General features: G+C 47.7%; 1 protein-coding gene across 1 annotated transcript in view; it reads right to left on the bottom strand.

Moving 5' to 3' along the window:
* The window catches only part of CREBRF (CREB3 regulatory factor), a 422,767-nt gene that overhangs the window by 297,316 nt on the left and 107,709 nt on the right, over window positions 1-17,742 (bottom strand). Inside the window, exon 2 of the mRNA XM_086931577.1 lies at window positions 15,346-15,548. Coding sequence (XP_086787703.1) covers window positions 15,346-15,354 — 9 coding nt within the window. The 5' untranslated portion in view covers window positions 15,355-15,548. The remainder of the gene's footprint in view (window positions 1-15,345; window positions 15,549-17,742) is intronic.

Here is a 17,742-nt window from a genome sequence, read left to right on the forward strand (position 1 = left end):
CTACGTGGATACGATAATTAGAAGAATCAGAACACTCATAATTGAGCATAACAGCATATGTTGTACCAAGTAATCCATCTAATGTGTGTCAAACTACATAGAGCAGGGTAACACTAAAGAGGACATTAATTGGACTGTAACTGAAAGAAGTAAAACACTCAGAAATCAATTACTCAATAAAGAAGGAGTAGTTTCTTTTCTGTAACTCCAGTCCTGTAGTAGGGGTATCTCTGTTATAGTCATAATCTAGTGAATAGTCCCGCCCATGTGCGTGGACCCCGGAGCAATCAAAAATAATCTCTTAGAGTGTCGAAAAAATGCAGAACTGCACAGACACTTAAGAGAGAATTTAAAGACATATAATGCAGCCTATAAACAGGCTACACTGTCCAGTACTTCAGCTAGAAATTCCACCTGAAATCCACAAAATAGCAAAGCCTGTCCAGATTTCCCTTGCCTTGAGCAAAAAATCCCTCTGGAATTATAGAGAGGAAGACATGGACAGACAAGCCCCATAGGCTGCCATTATGTGGCTCAGAACAGGATACGGTGCCTTTAAGAGAACTTTCCAGAACTTCACAGTATCGCAGAATGCCCTGCAGGTCCCTCTTACTTTCAGTTCTTTTTGAAGGCGTAACACGCCAGACCTGTAGCATTCCTTACATGACTATCTGTCTCCACCGGGGAGGAGGGCGGGCGCTTATGACTATAACAGAGATACCCCTACTACAGAACTGGAGTTACAGAAAAGAAACTACTCCTTCTGTAGTAGGGGATCTCTGTGTATAGTCATAATCTAGTGAATAGAATGGCAAGCCCATCCCCACACCAAAGCGGCGGTGGAGAAAAGAAACCAACACCACTATTGTGCGAACAAATTCCGCAGCGAAGCCTGTCCAACCTGAGCATCTGCCCTGGCATCAGTGTCCAGACAGTAATGCTTAGCAAAGGTATGAACCAACTTCCAAGTGGCGGCCTTGCAAATTTCTGCAATCGGCACATTACGGAGCAAGGCTGTCGTGGCAGATTTGCCCCTGGTGGAATGAGCCTTAGGCTTACCTCCTAAGGTCTTATTAGCTTTCTGGTAACACAGTTGTATGTAGGACACAATCCATCTAGAGATGGACTGCTTAGAGGTCGCAAGACCCGTCCTGACCGAACCATAATTGATAAACAATTGGTCTGACCTACGAATACCTTTGGTCTTAGCCAGATAAAATTTCAACACTCTCCTAACATCCAGGGAATGTAGAGACCTTGCCGCTGGAGATGAAGGATTCTGAAAAAACGTAGGCAAAGTTATAGTCTGATTGACATGAAAATCAGAAATATGACAACTTCCTTGTCGTCGAAGGATCAAAGTTCCTGGACACACACCAGATACAAAACCTCTTCCAATTGTAAGCATAGGAAGTCCTAGTGGAGGGTCTCTTAGACACCTTCAGTATGTCCATGCAATCTTCGGGCAGCTTCAAATGGCCATATCTCAGGAGCCATGCCGCCAAACTCAAGGACGAGAGGTTGGGGTGCAACATCTGCCCCTGAACTTCGTGAGAAGGTCCGGCCTGCACGGCAACCGTATGTGTGGAAGGAGAAACCGGTGTAGAAGGTCCGTGAACCACCACTGTCTGGGCCATTCCGGGGCAATCAGGATCATCCGTAAGCCCTGGACCGGGACAGCTTGATGAGCACCGCTGGAATCAGGAGAATGGGCAGAAAAGCGTAAACCAAGCTGTTCGACCTGAGGTAATATGAATTTTTATGGTCAATTGTGTCCCCTATCGTAGACCCCAACGGCTCCATGTACATGCTTCTAGTATATGTAAGTTCCCTCCACAACCAGCTATGAAGACGCAAATACATTTGCGTCCAACGTTAACATGTCCTCTTTCAGCTCCACCATGAATGGGTCAGATATTCAGTTCCTAAGTGTGCCGTGCCAACGTCTTTACATGGTGCACTTTCACGTTTTTCTGGCCCTGGCGAGTTGGGCCTTGTTTTCTGCCATTCAAGCATTCTCCTGCCTTCTGCCTCTGGAAGCTGCAGCTTGGACCTGCATCTGTATCCATGACCTTTCACTCACTCCCTGCGCGGCTAGCGGTGCCTGGCTCAGCCTGCCAGCCTGCCAAGACTGTATTCAGCCTTCAAGTTATCTGCTCCGCTCCTCGAAAAATACATTCCTGTCTAGTAGTTTAGGTAAACATCCTTCCCAGCTGCAGAGCAAAGGGCCCGGCCTTTCTGTCTCCATGCAAGTAATTCATAGCTTCCGTTACCATGGTAGGCCCATGGCCCCTCACATCTCCTGTAGACACGTAGTCGCATATGCACGCACTAGCAGTCAGTATAGAATAGCCTCTGCCCGAGAGACCTTTCCTTCTAGATAATACAGTTCCTCAAACACAAGATATCAGATATGATTTGGGATTAGGTTGTTCTGACACTCCAGACTCCTGTCTCCACATGTAGGGCTAAATGTCAAGTCCCCTTTACCCTCCAGTTCCACGTCAATCACACGTCATGCTGCTGCGCGCGCATCTCTGCCTCATGTTCTTGCTGACTCCGCAGGATCCTTCTAGGGATCCACCCACTTATGACACCTTTATGTGACGTTTCTAGCACACACCTCCGTGTACGCCCTAGTGCACGCCTCCTGTTACGTATTTCTGCTCTTATCTCGTTTCTCTCAGCTGTTACGCCTTCTGCATTCAATGTTACTGTATGAAATGACTATATATATATGATTACTCGTTAATAAATCATTGTACATGTCCATTGCAATTCCCACTCTGAACCCTCGTGGCGATGAGTCATGCTACCTGGTTCGAACTAATTCCTTTTTAAGGAATAAAACCCCCTTTAAACCTCAGATACCACGGATTCTGCCTCTTCATTTTGACTGAGTTATTTTTATTGAACTTTACCGCATAAATTCCGTATAGGTAATTAAAATTTACCACAGACCAATTGATCCAGAGTGCATTCCCCAGCGTCCCTTGCTGGTAGTACCTGGAGGCGAAGTCTCGGCATTTGCTGTTTTCGGCGGTGGTGAACAGATCTACGTCTGGAGTCCCCCACCTTTCGAAGACTTCTCCTAGTACGTCGTCGTTTAGGACCCATTCGTGGTTTTCCTGAATCAGTCTGCTCAGTGCGTCTGCCTGAACATTCTGCACACCTGGTAGATGGGTAGCCGTTATCGTCAATCCTCTGGCCAGAAGCCTGCGCCAAATCGTCTGCGCCTCCCGAGACAGGATGCGCGATCTCGACCCCCCCTGCTTGTTGAGGTAATACATCGTGGTCGTATTGTCCGTCTGTACAAGCAGAGAGTTGGTTCGGAAGGACGGATGAAATGCCTTCAGTGCCAAGTGAACATCTCTGAGTTCCAGGAAATTGATGTGATACGTGGACTCCATCTGAGACCACGTTCCTTGAATCTGTAAGTCTCCAGAATGCGCTCCCCAGCCTTGGAGAGAAGCATCCGTCACAATAGTCTGAGTAGGAATGTCCTTGTGGAAGGGAACCCCTCTGAGGAGATTCTCCGCTGAACACCACCACTTAAGAGACTGAAGAGCATGCAGAGACAGTCGTATCTTGTCGTCCCAAGATCCTTTCCTCTGGTCCCATTGATCCTCCAAGCACTCCTGCAAAGGTCTCATGTGTAGTCTTGCATGAGGAGTGAGGAAGATACAAGAGGCCATCGACCCCAGTAGAGAAGACACCGTCCTCACTGTCGTAGATGGAGCGGTCATAAGAGCCTGAACCTTCCGAAGGATCGATCGCCGTCGCTCCTCCGAAGGAGTCACGCTTGCTGACAGCGTATTGATGGTGGCTCCCAAGTACTGAATGCACTGGATCGGGATCGGAACAGACTTGGACATGTTGATGTGCAACCCCAACTTGTTCAAGAGAACGCACGTCTTCTGGAAGTCTGCTTGAGCTTCCGAGAATGAGGAGGCCTTGATCAACCAATCGTCCAGGTACGGGTAGACAAACACCTTGTTCTTCCTTAGGGGTGCCGCTACCACTGCCATGCACTTCGAGAATGTCCTGGGCGCCGATTTCAGCCCGAAGGGCAGCACCGTGTATTGGTAATGGTTGGTGCCGACTTGAAATCGCAGAAACTTCCTGTGTTTGTACGCGATGGGCACGTGGAAGTACGCATCCTGTAGGTCTATGGCGCAAAGCCAGTCCCCCTGTTGCAACTGAGGATAAAGCGGATGCAACAACAGCATGCAAAACTTTTCTCTGCGAATCCACTTGTTTGCCTGCCGCAAGTCCAGAATGGGCCTGAACTCGTTCTTGTCCTTCTTGCGAACCAGGAAGAACCGGGAGTACAGACCTCTTCCTCTTGGAGACAGAGGTACGTCTTCTATCGCCCTTTTCCTTAACAGGATATCGGCTTCCGCGTGGAGCTTGCGCAGTTGATACTGCGAGCTGACCGGAGGGATCGCTGGAGGAGGGATGATGAACCGACGACTGTATCCATTGCAAACAATATTCAGCACTCACTTGTCCGGAGTAATTTTTCTCCACTCTGCCAGAACAAATTGAACGCTTCCCCCCCACCGGAGCGGGTAACGGATAAAGGGGAAGTAACCGCTCAGGGACGAGACCCGGCCGGGCCTTGTTCACGGTAGAGGACTGCTGTCCCCCTCTACCCTTCTGACGCTTCTGGAAGGGCCTCCGGAACTGCTGCTGGTGTTGCTGCTGCTGTCCCGAAGACTGCCCCCGTCCTCTCCCCTGTGCGCCGTAGCGCCTCTGGAAAGGCCTGAAGGATTTCTTCTCTTTGGGCTTCTCCAAGCCCACAGCCGTCAGGGTCTCTGCCTCCGCCTTCATGCGGGCCATCTCATCATCTGCGTGTTTACCGAAAAGGGTCTCTCCGGAAAAGGGTAGATTGGCCACCCGCTGCTGGGCTTCCGGCTTGAGTGACGTGAGCCGTAGCCAGGCATGCCGCCACTGATTGATTCCATGGCAGTAACCATGTGCGGCCAACAGGGAGGTGTCCGCCGCTAGACTGATCACCTGGTTCGAAACCAGCATCCCTTCCTTGAGGATCTCCTGGAAGTCCTCCCTCTTGTCTCTCGGTAGCAGTTCTACGAACTGTTGAAGGGAGTCCCACAGTGCCCGGTCTTAACGGCCTAGCAGAGCTGTATCGCTGGCAGCTTTCATGGCTGCGGAAGCGGTCCCACACGCTTTCCTTCCCGCTGAGTCGATCCATCGACTCTCCTTATCTGGCAGCACAGTGGATGACGGGGAGGTAGAAAGCAATTTCCTGGCCGCCGTCACAATCACCGAGTCCGGTACCGGATCCATTCTCAGGAAAGCAAGGTCCGAATCCGGGGCCCTGTACTTCTTCAGAAGCCGGGACGGAGCGGCCTTCACCACCGCTGGTGTGAGGAACAGCTCCTCCGCAGGTTCCTTCAATCCAGGCACCAGAAGCAGAAGAGGGCGAGACAAGTGCTTCTTGTGAAGCGTCTCGAATATCACGGACGTCGTAGGTGTTGGAGCCGTCACCGTGATACCCAACTTCGCAGCCCCCCCTCAGGAGCACTTCCTGGAACGTGGCAATGTCGTCCACTGGAGAGATCCTGGTCTCAGGAGAGTCCGATAAGGTCGGCGAGTAGGGAGTATGGGTCCTTAAGGAGTCCGTGCGGGACCGGGACCCCCTCCTCCTATGGCGACGCCTTGATCTGGTGGAGGATCTATGACGACTCCTCTATCTCCCTCTCCGTCCGGAGCGTGAACGGGACCTCCTCGGCCGAGGACGATCAACCGGGTCCACCGGAACGGGTGACTTGGGTTTGGACGGCGCCTTTGGCCTAGGCGTACCCTTCGGAGGCGTCGGAAACTTAGGCAACGAAGTCGACCTCGGCGGAACCGGAGGTGGCTTCTCAGGCAACCCTGATCCAGGCTGCGGTGGAGGCAACGGAGGCAGAGTTGGTGTCCTCGGAGGGCGACCTCTCGGAAACGGAGGAGGGGGAGTCACCTTCCCCGACGGGGTATATACCTCGGAATACACCGAGTGCGGCGAACCCCCTTCATTTCCAGCCTGGGACGTAGGTGAACCTCCCACGGCGTCAGGTCTACTTCCACCTCTTTTCGGCATCGAAGAACGGCGACCATACGGCGAGCGTCGGCCCCTGGACGTCGAGCGTCCCTTCCTCGGCGTCGAACGCCTCCGGCGCCTCGACGGTGACCTTCTGTGCCTAGACGTCGAACCTCGGCGCCTCGACGGCGATCCTCGGTGCCTCGACGGCGACCTCATGCGCCTCGACGGCGACCTCATGCGCCTCGACGGCGACCTCATGTGCCTCGACGGCGACCTCATGTGCCTCGACGGCGACCTGGGCTTTGACAGCGACCTTGACGGCGAGGAACTCACCGACGTCGCCCGCCTCCTCTCCGCCGACGGCGAACAGCGGTATCGCATCGACGCCCGGCTCGTCGTCGCCAATCGCTCGACGTTGACGCCGACGAGGATGACGATGAAACAGTCACCGGAGACTTCGAAGGTCTAGTCACATCCCTCGACGCCGAGCCTCGGCGTCGTTTCGTCTCCGACGATGGGAAACAGACCGCAGTCATTCCTCTCGACGCCGTAGTGGGTGCAATTGACCCAGGTGGAGAATGGTGACGTTTGCTGGTCTTCCTGCCCCTGGGGAGCCCCCCAGGGGCCTCAGCATGGGCAGAAGAAGCCCCTCCAGACCCACCTTGTGCCTTCAGTCTTCTTTCCTCGAGACCCTGAAGACTGATCTTCTTCCTTTCCCTCAGGGTTCTTCCAGAGAAGCCTTGGCAGATAACACACTCCCCTGGAACATGAGAAGCTGGAAGGCAGAGGATACACACCTCATGGTGGTCCGACTTGGCCTTTTTCCTGGAGCACTCCGGGCACTTGTCGACAAAAGGCAGGCATATTCGACAAAAAACAGAGTGAGAAAACCAAGAAGAAAGGCCCTAAAGTACAATAAAGTACTAAATCTATGAAAAATAGTAAAAAAAACACCAAATAAGTCCCAAAAAGGGAGAGCTCAATGCTCCAGGGTCCTGCTAGCAGGAGCCGGAAAAAAGAACTGAAAGTAAGAGGGACCTGCAGGGCATTCTGGGATACTGTGAAGTTCTGGAAAGTTCTCTTAAAGGCACAGTATCCTGTTCTGAGGCACATAATGGCAGCCTATGGGGCTTGTCTGTCCATGTCTTCCTCTCTATCATTCCAGAGGGGTTTTTGCTGAAGGCAAGGGAAATCTGGACAGGCTTTGCTGTTTTGTGGATTTTTGGTGGAATTTCTAGCTGAAGTACTGGACAGTGTAGCCTGTTTATAGGCTGCATTATATGTCTTTAAATTCTCTCTTAAGTGTCTGTGCAGTTCTGCATTTTTTCGACACTTTAAGGAGATTATTTTTGATTGCTCTGGGGTCCACGCACATGGGCAGGACTATTCACTAGATTATGACTATACACAGAGATCCCCTACTACAGAACACATTTATATTTATTGTTGGATACAACAGATTTAACAGTGGATTCTAAATGAATGACAGTATTAAGTGTTAACAGTTATGGCCAAGTATCCCTTATGAAACTGATGCTGGTATGTGGGACACGCTACTGCAGCATTATCAGTCACCATCTACCAAAGGGACAAGTGCCCTCAGCCTCAAACAGGCATTTATCAGAGTTCTGCTTAAAAAGTGTCATTCACCAACTTCAGACCAGTTGCCAAGATTGAAAGACAATGGAATTAGTGTGTTGTGCAAGAGCAACTGCAGGTGAACATTGAGGAGCAAGAGTTATTTGATGGAAACTTTTAGGCATCAAGCACTGTCATGGATGAAAAGGACATTACTGGACTTACAAAATGAACTAATGTGGGCTAGACCCCTATCGCACTAATGTTGCTGAATTTATTGGTCAACTTTCATTCTGTGGCTCTCCAAAAGCTGGAATAAAGGCTAAAAAATGCTGATAGAAGTGGCATGTGAATGTCTGAAAAACAGGATTAAAACACATGTAATCATTTATGCATCTGTGATACCTCTAGTAGGCATCCCCATGCAACCAGGTTTTTAGGTCTCGCGCCTAGCGATACACTGCGCAGCAGTGTTCGTGCAGCGAGAGTCCTTTTGGCAGGATTTTGCAAATGGACCTGGAAATTCAACATGCTTGTGCGTGTGATATTCCATTTGCGACCTGCTATTGGCCTTTCACTGCTTGCGGTTTTATAAAATAGACACCAATAGGCCAGAGGCGGGCGATTAGCTCCGCCCCTGGCCTATTGGTGTCTATTATACGCATTTCCTGACATATGCTTTCAATTATCGTGCCCAGACATGGGCGCGATAATTGAAAGCATATGGCGCGTGCGTGCACCACTCGCGGTTTTGTTGTTTTCAAAAGCGATCAGGGATCGCTTTCGGTTTCGTGATGGCGGCGGCGCTTTTCACATCCCCAAGAAAGATGCTTGGTTTTTTTTTACAATAGCGATCACAAAAGTGATCGCTTTCAGTGCTGCTTCCTTTTCTTCTCCACTGTTAGGTTTGTGCCCTGAATGTAGTGTGCTACCAGGTTTTGTGATTTCCCAGCTTGTTTCTCATCCTCTGAAGGGTTTGTTTCCGGATGTGCCCCCCTGCTGGGATTGGAATGCACGATCCACAGGTTGCGCCCTGATCTCCGCAGCAAGTGCGCTAACCAGACAGGCTACCCTCGACAGATCAGAGCCTCTGGGTTGGATGTTCCGCAGATAACTCCACAAGAGGATTAGAAAAAAAACGGGACTGAACTTTTGAGCAACAGCTTACACAGATTGTTCTACTGAATGTTTTGAGTTTCCGTATCCCTTTGGGGCGGACATTGCAGGGGAAATAGCTCTTTCTCCGTCCAGGAGGTGAAAGAAAGGGCACGGCGAGTCAAAGGTAAGATGGCCAAAGGGTGCAACATTTGACTTCTTGCAGGAGGCTCCCCGCGGAAGACGGGGCCTACTTCTGGGTACATGTGGCCCCAAGGCATGCTGTAGCTCAAGTCTGACTCGTTTTGGGCCGGGTGACGGGGACATTACCGCTGTTTGGAAACTGACCACCCCCCTGCTCCCAGGGGCCACAGGGGACCGGGTAGATGGCCGAGGGTCTCGCATCCTTCCGCCTCGCCCAAAGGCACCTCTGCCGCAGCTGACATCTCCTCCATCCGACCTCCGATTGCATCCTTTCTCAAAAGCAAGTACATTCTCTTGGTGACTCTCGCATGAGGCAGATTTTCTGCATCGAGCATTAAGCCGCCCCTCCCCCTCCGCTGTGAATTCAAGCCCCCTTTATATACAAACGTATCTCTCACAGAAGCAACACCTGTTGCAGTTCAAGAGGCCCCGCACACCTGAAAGCACGCCCTTCCTGCAGCCCCCGGCACTGAGAGCCTCGCCACACTGCTCTCTGTCCTCACCCAGCCCCACCCCCGCTCAGGAACGGGCACCTGTTGTACACCCGAAAGGTTCCTTCGTCCAGTCCACAACCCAGCCTTGACTCACACGCCCTGCCCAACACACATGTATCACCAACACCTCTTCCTCTGCAGCTTCCCACCCCCTAGAGCCAAGAAACTACCGAGGCCCCCTCCCCTGGCGGAACCAAGAAAGGAACAGCCGAGGTGCCCTCCACACTTCTAACAGCACCGCCCACACGTAGATCCAAGGAAAAGTCGAGGTGTCCCCTCCCTCCACACTTACAACAGCTCCGAATCCCCCCGTAGTACCAACGAACTGTTGACGCCCTACTCATCACAGCACCCACTCCCGCAGGACCAAGAAACCCTCCCCCGTTAATCACCGGGCCCTCTGCCCCCCCACCTCCCCACTGCCCCCACCCTGGCAGGACCATTGGCTTGCCAGGGATCAGAGAAGCCCCCTGCCCACCTGCGGGGCAGTATCGCCGCTCACCGCTGCAGGAGCGCCCCCAGCTTACCCTGCTCGCCTGCAGTAGCAAAGGCAGTTTTCAAGCAGGTGAATTTGCCCGCACCCAATAAATCATTCCTTAAAAACAAGTCTTTTCCATATCATATGTTTCCGCCCCTTTAAAACCAAGCACATGGTTTGGATCATCCCAGTGCCCTCCCGTCCACCATCATAAAACAGCTCCCCAACCGCACATCTTTTGAGGGCAGTACACTCGACACAGCTGCCCCTTCTCCTCTTCTTGGGCACCCTTTTACTACACACGAAGTCCTCACGACCGCCCCACCACCACTCCGTGCCCCTCCTACAGTTGCAGCTCTGTTCCAGAACCCTTTCTAAACCCCCCTTCAACCTCAGGTGGTGCTTCCCATCTGATCACCCATAGCCCCCTCCAAAAGTTTACCTGCGTGCCCGTGACCACCTGTCACTGTCACCCCCATCCGCACAGCAGTCCCCACCCCTTCTTCCAAGCTGTGACCCCCGTTCTCCAAGTAAAAATGGGGGAGCTGGAGAAGGAAGTCCTGCTGCTGCCCCCCCTAGATATCGCTTCAGGGTCCTCCTGCTGGGAGAGTGGCAGGCGGACGACAGGTAAGCCCCACCCGATTTAATTATGAATTGTTTACAGTAATGTCGTCGGCAGTAGAGTTTGTTCCTATTCACGTGTAGCGACTTTTCATGTCTTCCAGCACATAATGTATTGATAAACACATTGATATTGCCCCATGATATATCTAGATGGTCCACCTTTTATCTCTTTAGGGTGAGGAAATGTGGGTCTGGGATTTGAACATGCAGCTTTAGATGTCTGCAGCATGAGTGATAACGCGCCAAACAAGGAACCGAGTCTGCTGTCTGCGGGTTATGCGTGCATATGGGCAACAGGTGCATTTACCTACTGTACTATATACATACCCAGTGCTCAAGTAGGATAATAACGGAGAGGAAGTCTCTAGAAGGGATGTGGCAAAAGAATTAGAATTCGGACTATTTTCCAAGAGTTGTGGTCTATGTTCGGAAGGGCATGGCTTAAAACACAAAAACTAAAGTTCTCTGTTTCACACAGTTGCAAAACCGTATCATCTCTTTCCTCTTCTGCGCCATTCCTTTCGCTCTCTCTTTCTGCACTTACCCGCTTTTATCTTCTCCACTTCACCATCCCAGCCGCACACAACCCACACACCTGGAAGCGTTTCATTTCTATTCCTTTAGCACTGTGTTCCTTCACACACTTCCACACAGTTATAATTGGAACATATGAGACCATCGCTCTGTGGAAAGGCCAAGAATGGGATGTGCATGCAGTCTGAATACCTGTATAACCCACTGACAGGACCTGAAAGAAACTCATTCTTCTTCAGCCTCAGCTGCAGAGTTCTCAGTCCTGCTGCATCATAAACACCCACCCACAACCTGAACTCACCCATACGCCTAAAGGCGAATCAGTTTACAATATGCACTATACAAGAGTCATACCGTGTGTAACAAGCATTTGCAATTCAATAGGTCTCGCATTATTAAAGTTAAGAAACCAATACTACCTTCCCAAGCCAAATTGCAACATTACACGGTGCAGAAGCTGAAAAAACTGCACTACATTGAGAAGAGAAAGGAGGAATAAGAAAGCATCTAATAGCCAGTCAATGGAACCACTAAATTCCTATCAGGTGAAGGCAAAGAGTACTTTATACTGTGAATTTCAGGTCATCAAACCATTAGCAACCCAAAATGTCTAAATTATTTGCACACTGGCCAACACCTTACCCTAATTCCCTTGTGTGGGATATACAAATTACTGGTCTAAGTGGAAGTCTCACGCTAAGCCCTACATAAGAGCACAATAAACACTATGAGATTTCATCCCGCTCGTCCCACCTCTTATCAAGTAACTATCAAATTTGCTCAAGGATACAGGTCTTTTTTAAGGATTCACTTTATAGTGCAGTCCCACATGCTAAATTTAGATTTGTTCCTATGTTAAGTTACAAGGCCATCTAGGATGATGTTACACTGTTGTAATATTCAGGCAATGTCTAGGTTATTGTGCCAGTGAAGAATCAATTTACTGACATTATCAAATTGCTGCTATGTATCATGCTGCATGTATGATTTTGAAGGATATTCAATTTAGATGAATTTTTTTTAATGAATAAAGGCTTGAAAATATTATATACTCGACTGCGACTGTTAAGGCAAAGCCCACGTATTTTTGTAGACTGACAATTACAGCACATAGGGAGATTCGTAACCCAAATCATTACCAAATAGTATGCGTCTTGCAGGAATCAGTTCTGCTTTTTCCCTTTTCTGACATCACCCTTAAACAGGACTATTTTTATGCTTGCTAGAATCATCAGGGACATAATTGTGTCCTCGACTAAGAGAAGCTCTTCCAATATGGTCTGTCCACTTAATGGCAAACCATTCGTTCAGTAGGACCATAATTATTCAAAACCTGTTCTCTCAAGCCTTTCTTTTTAATCTGGTGAGATCAGACATTGCCTTGATATTGTGATAAAAGAACAATTGGTGTAAAGATTTTAATTACACCTTCTTTGAAGTGCGATTTGCGGTTCAGAAATCAAGACTATGTCTTTCGAGCACTTTGGATATTGTTCTGTAAGGTAACCAGAAAACATGGTCATGTTATTTGCCTTGTCAAACCAAGAACTGGATCATCTCAGTCAGCATTTGGAGGCAAGCAGTGAGCAAGTTAATGCCATCTGATGGGGGCAAGTAAAGAAAGATAACCCAGTTCAAAACATTTGGTGTTGGAAGATACAATGTCAAGCCATCATTTAACAATAGAAAGTTCCAAACACTCTTCTTGTAGATCTAACACCACCCTTTGAAATCCTTCAATATTCGCTTCTCACCTGTGGTTGCTATTGTCAAACAACACTGGTTGCAAACATATCGGTTTAAGTCATTCTGCTTTTACAATGACAGCATTTTCAGGAAAGCAAACGTTTTGACTGGAGCTATTGTTTCCAACCGGCATGCTCTCTGAAAAAAGACCGTTCTTTGTAATTTTTTCATATATGTATTTACTTTATACTAGCCGTGCCCCAGTCCTAATCATCAATCACTTAAGTAGAATAGAAAACTGAGGTAATAAACCAACTTCCTAAATTGACCAAAAGGTCGTGCCAAAGCACTCGTTGACGCCCTTCAATTCTTGCTCCCTAAAGTGGTACCTCAGTAGCAGATTAGATTTGCTCTATACTTCAGGAGATCCCAGCAGCCACTGCATCAGACACAGGCTATTCTCAAAGTTGTAGAGATCCACTCTTATAGGATTTATAGGTTTTACAAGACTATTATTGTAACTTAGATTGTGTAAGAAGGAGCCCACCTGCCGGATACGAAGGAAACAAATTAGATAGATGCTTTCTTCTTAAAAAGCTTCTACATATTCAGGTTTTTTTCTTGACACTTTCACAAAATATGTGCATTTTAGCGCTACTTACCTCTCAACGGCCTTTTACTGTGGAAAACCTCTCAAATGTGTTGCATTGCAAGCAGGAGGACAAAGACTACCTCACTCCACAGCACACTGGGTTCCAATTTTCTAAACAAAAAATGTCTCTCCAAGTCCAAAGAAAACAAAGCACCCTTCCTTAAATCAAAAGAAGATACCCTACAACTGATGGTAAAGGAAAACTGCACATCACTACCCCACAGCAATAGATGCCTTCCTAGCACAAAGGGAAAGTCTAGCACACGTTAAAATGCAGTTGTTAATGATTACACCATTAATACGAATGGTTAAAAGATGCATGAAATACAAATACCAGCTGGACTATACCCATTAAATGTAATGGTTAAAAGATGCATGAAATACAAATACCAGCTGGACTATACCCATTAGATGTAATTAGATTTCACAAAGGGCCTCACCTTCTCCAACGAATATCAGCGCGTGGAAGATAAGAGATTATGATCACTGAATTGTTTCTTTCTGGCTAAGTAACAGGTGATCAACATTTTTAAAAGACACAGAGTGGCCAAAAAAAGCTTGAAACACCACCAATCCAGGTATTCACCCTGCTCTGTAGAAGTGTATTATCACAGCACAGCAGTAACATTCATATTTGAATGGATTTCAGTTAACGGATAAAAATCTTGCGCTATCTAAATGACTTTGGCTTACAAGTATTCATGATTATTCTGGTACGTCTATTTATTAGTACAGTCCTAAAACTATCCTCTATCAGTCACCATCCCGAACAGGAAAGTGTAGATATGCCACAAGTATTATTAGACTTATAATCCAGTGAAGTGGAAAAGGTGCCTGTGAAAGGTGATTGCTGGAGAAACTGTAGTTTAAAGTCCTTGTCATCTGTGGCAGTTCCTCAAACTGCCTGCCTGACTCGTGCTCCTCATGATATTGGTCCACAGACCCCAAATTACTTGCAAAGTTGATGTGCGTCAAAAATGTTTAGACAAGTCAAAACTTACTATGCTGGTACACTACCAAGCAGCGGGTACTGAATACCATTCCACTGTCTACCACCCATGACAGATACGATTCATGAAGGAAAAGGCAAATACTTTAGAATATAAAGAGGAAAGGGACATCAATATAGTTACATAGGGGTTTAATTGGGCATTTTTGGATTCACATCAGGAGATGATGTGGTGTGAACTACACTCCTGTTACAGGTTCACTATCAAACAACAGGAAAGCTCCACGTAATTTGAACACTGTTCCACAGAACAAGGAAACAGGATGCCTGAGGTAGATATAAGAGCAGCTATCACAAAATGGATCTACGGGCACAATGAGCAACCAAATTACGCATTATGGCATGTGGAATGCCCTGAAGTTGGAAAGGGGCCCAATTTCATATCCTTGATCATTTTGTGCTCCTACTAATAAGGTAAAGTGAAAACCATCAGCAGGTATTTAACAGTAAACTTCACCCAAACAATAAAAGAATTTATGTGAAAAACGAGGTAGGATGATATGTTATTTACACTGTGCCAGACGTCGATCTCCTACTACAACTGCAGCCTCCAGGGTTCCCACCTAGACATATTTTTACTAGTATGACCAGTATTTTAAGGTCTCACCTGGTACAAAATCTAGGAAGCCACCTAAACCTGGTATTTTTCCCCGTATAGGTAAGAACTTTAAATTGATAATATAAGAAGAAAGCAATTTCATTAAGTGTTCCAGAGTTGCCTTAATTATCCCTGGCCGATAATCAAAGGACACAAAGACAGAAAGGCCATTTAGAAAATGAATACAGACGATTTTCTATAAAGTTCTATTTAGGTATCAGGTCCGGGCCTTAACAGAATCTAAAATAAAATCTGAATTTCTTTCTGGAAAAAGGTGGCAACCCTATTTTAGCGTCTCTCTTTTTACTAAATCAGATAAATAGAACAGGAAAAAAATAAAAACTTGCCTGAGGCATTTCAAAGCCCAGATCTCCCAAGTCCAATTCCAAACTTCTCGTCTGCCTCACTGCAAACGTCTTTTCCAGTTTTATTTCTTTGCTGGTGGGAAATCGAACAGGTCGGGTGAGGAAACACTGAGGTCCAGAAGCTGCCACTGGAACAGTTTCACTGAAGCCACGTGGGCCTCTGCCTCTTCTTCTTTGCAAAGGTTCTTTGAAAAATGAAACAAAAGTGAAACAAAATGAGCAGAGGTTTATCGTGCACAAGAAATCGGGTCTCTACCATTTTTTGTGAATGCTGCTGAAGCAAACCGCTCAATTCACTAAATTTGATAGTACAAGTGAATTCGTTCCAGTTGCAGAAAAGGCTTTTCTAAATTAAAACATCAGTTACAATACAGTTCTAACTTTCCCCCAAAAAATTGTTCAGAAACCCGGATGTCGAGATACCTGCCCAGTGTTCTCAATAATAAACTTAGCCAACACATTTTAAATTATCCTTATTAAAAAACAACACATCCTCTACAAAGCATAAGCACAGTACGGACACCTACTTTATAAACTTATGAACGTAAACTCTAATTTTGCCAAGGAAATTTAGTAGCGCTACACGCCTACTATAAATGTAAGACAGCAGCTCCAAGAAATGGATTAATCACCCAAACTTACTTTGCTTCAGGTGGGCAACGGAACCCGCAAACATTTCCAGGGTGTTAAATTCATTAAAATAAAGTTACTAGTAATACTGGACACTACAGTGCTAACAAATGGCAACATTGGGATACAAAGAGCTATATTAAAACGAAGACCATGCAGGAATGGATGCTATATTTTAGATGCATGGTCACAGAGACGCTCAACTTCCTCAAAGGTCTTCAGTGCCAAGATGTAACATCTACAGGGCCGGACTGGGATCGCAAGCCAGTCCTAGAAATTTTGTCAGACTGCTGCAAAATTGGCACCCAATAACAAAAACGTACCCCTGCCGCTTCAAAACTGACCTCCACCCTTCCGGCCCACCGGGGAAACACCCTGTGCCCACCTACGACCAGTTTAAAAAATAAAAAAGAATAAAAGAACTTTCAAGCTTTAAAATACCTAAGTCAGCCTTGCCTCGCTTTAAGTGTTAATAAGTAAAGTTCATGTTTTCAGTTTAGTTATTCGAGGTTATTCTGTGTGCTTAAGTCCCAATGGGTTACTCTGTTGGATGCACTAGATTTCTGGTAGTCTGTTTCCGCGTTTTGCTGACCATCTACGACCAGAACCCTGAACATCCGTGAATAATGCAAGCGGTTCTCTAGGGCTGTTTAGTCACAGTTTTCAGTCTGTGTGTCTGCTTGGCAGAACGTCCGCTATGGAAGCAGCAGGCCTCACTCACCCCCAGCAGACTTTCGTGTTCACATAAATGGATGTATGGGCCTAGTCACTCCATTGGGTCACGACAATGGTGCCTTTGGACAGTGTCCCTTTCCAGTGGAGCCTAAAGGGTTAACCCCAGCGAACGTGCTCACTGCCTAAAGCAGCGCAGACGAGACCTGAAGTCACCCAAAAGGGTTAGCCAATCGAGATTGTTCTAGGTGGGAGGAGAGCTTACTCGCTAGGTCTTAAATCAGGGTCCGTATTAAGAATAAGGCACACTTTACCGGTTTGTGCTATGGTGCACCTTTCAAAATGTGCACGGGGCACAAGCAGAGAAAGTGCCCCTTCTAATACAAAATGTGCTTCCCCTAGAGCAGCTGCGAATATGGAGTGGCTGCTTCAAAGACATTCTGGGTTTCACACCACCTGCACTTTAAAGAGGAGAGAGATCCCCTTGCAGGCGGGTGTAGCGAGTGACTGCACCTGCATGCAGTGGGATGTCTGGGGGTGGAGTGTGGGGGGGGGGGGGGCGGCTCCATGCAAGTGAGGAAACGCCCTCTTTTAATAGCACTGGTGTTACATGTTTGCCATTGCGCCTACGTCAGTTGTACGGCGTGGGTGCAAAGGCAAAGTGATTCTCATTTGCATGGGGCCAAGCCCCCATTCAAATCAGGGAACGCCCTCTAATGATAGCACTGGTGTTACATGTGCAACAGCGCTATTAATAGTACAGAAGGTGCCGCTCAAGCATCTGGGGCCCAATCTGTAATACCACTGTGCCCCGAGGGCGCACTAAAGCCCACTGCACACCCGGGGCATAATGTATAATGCGGCCCCAGATGTTGTGCCTTTGTCACATCGCAGGTAGAGAAGGAGGAGCAATAGTGAGAATCTCCTTTCTAATTAAGATAGGTGTTTTTTCCCTTCACCTGGAGCAATCCGGTGAGAGCTCCTTTGAATTCACTGGTACCTCATCAGTGACTTGTTATCCAACCCCCCCTCCAACACCCCCGATGCAGTAGCGGCTGTCAGGGAACTGGAGTGGAG

Source organism: Lissotriton vulgaris, chromosome 7, assembly GCF_964263255.1.
Source record: "Lissotriton vulgaris chromosome 7, aLisVul1.2, whole genome shotgun sequence".
Lineage (NCBI taxonomy): Eukaryota > Metazoa > Chordata > Amphibia > Caudata > Salamandridae > Lissotriton > Lissotriton vulgaris.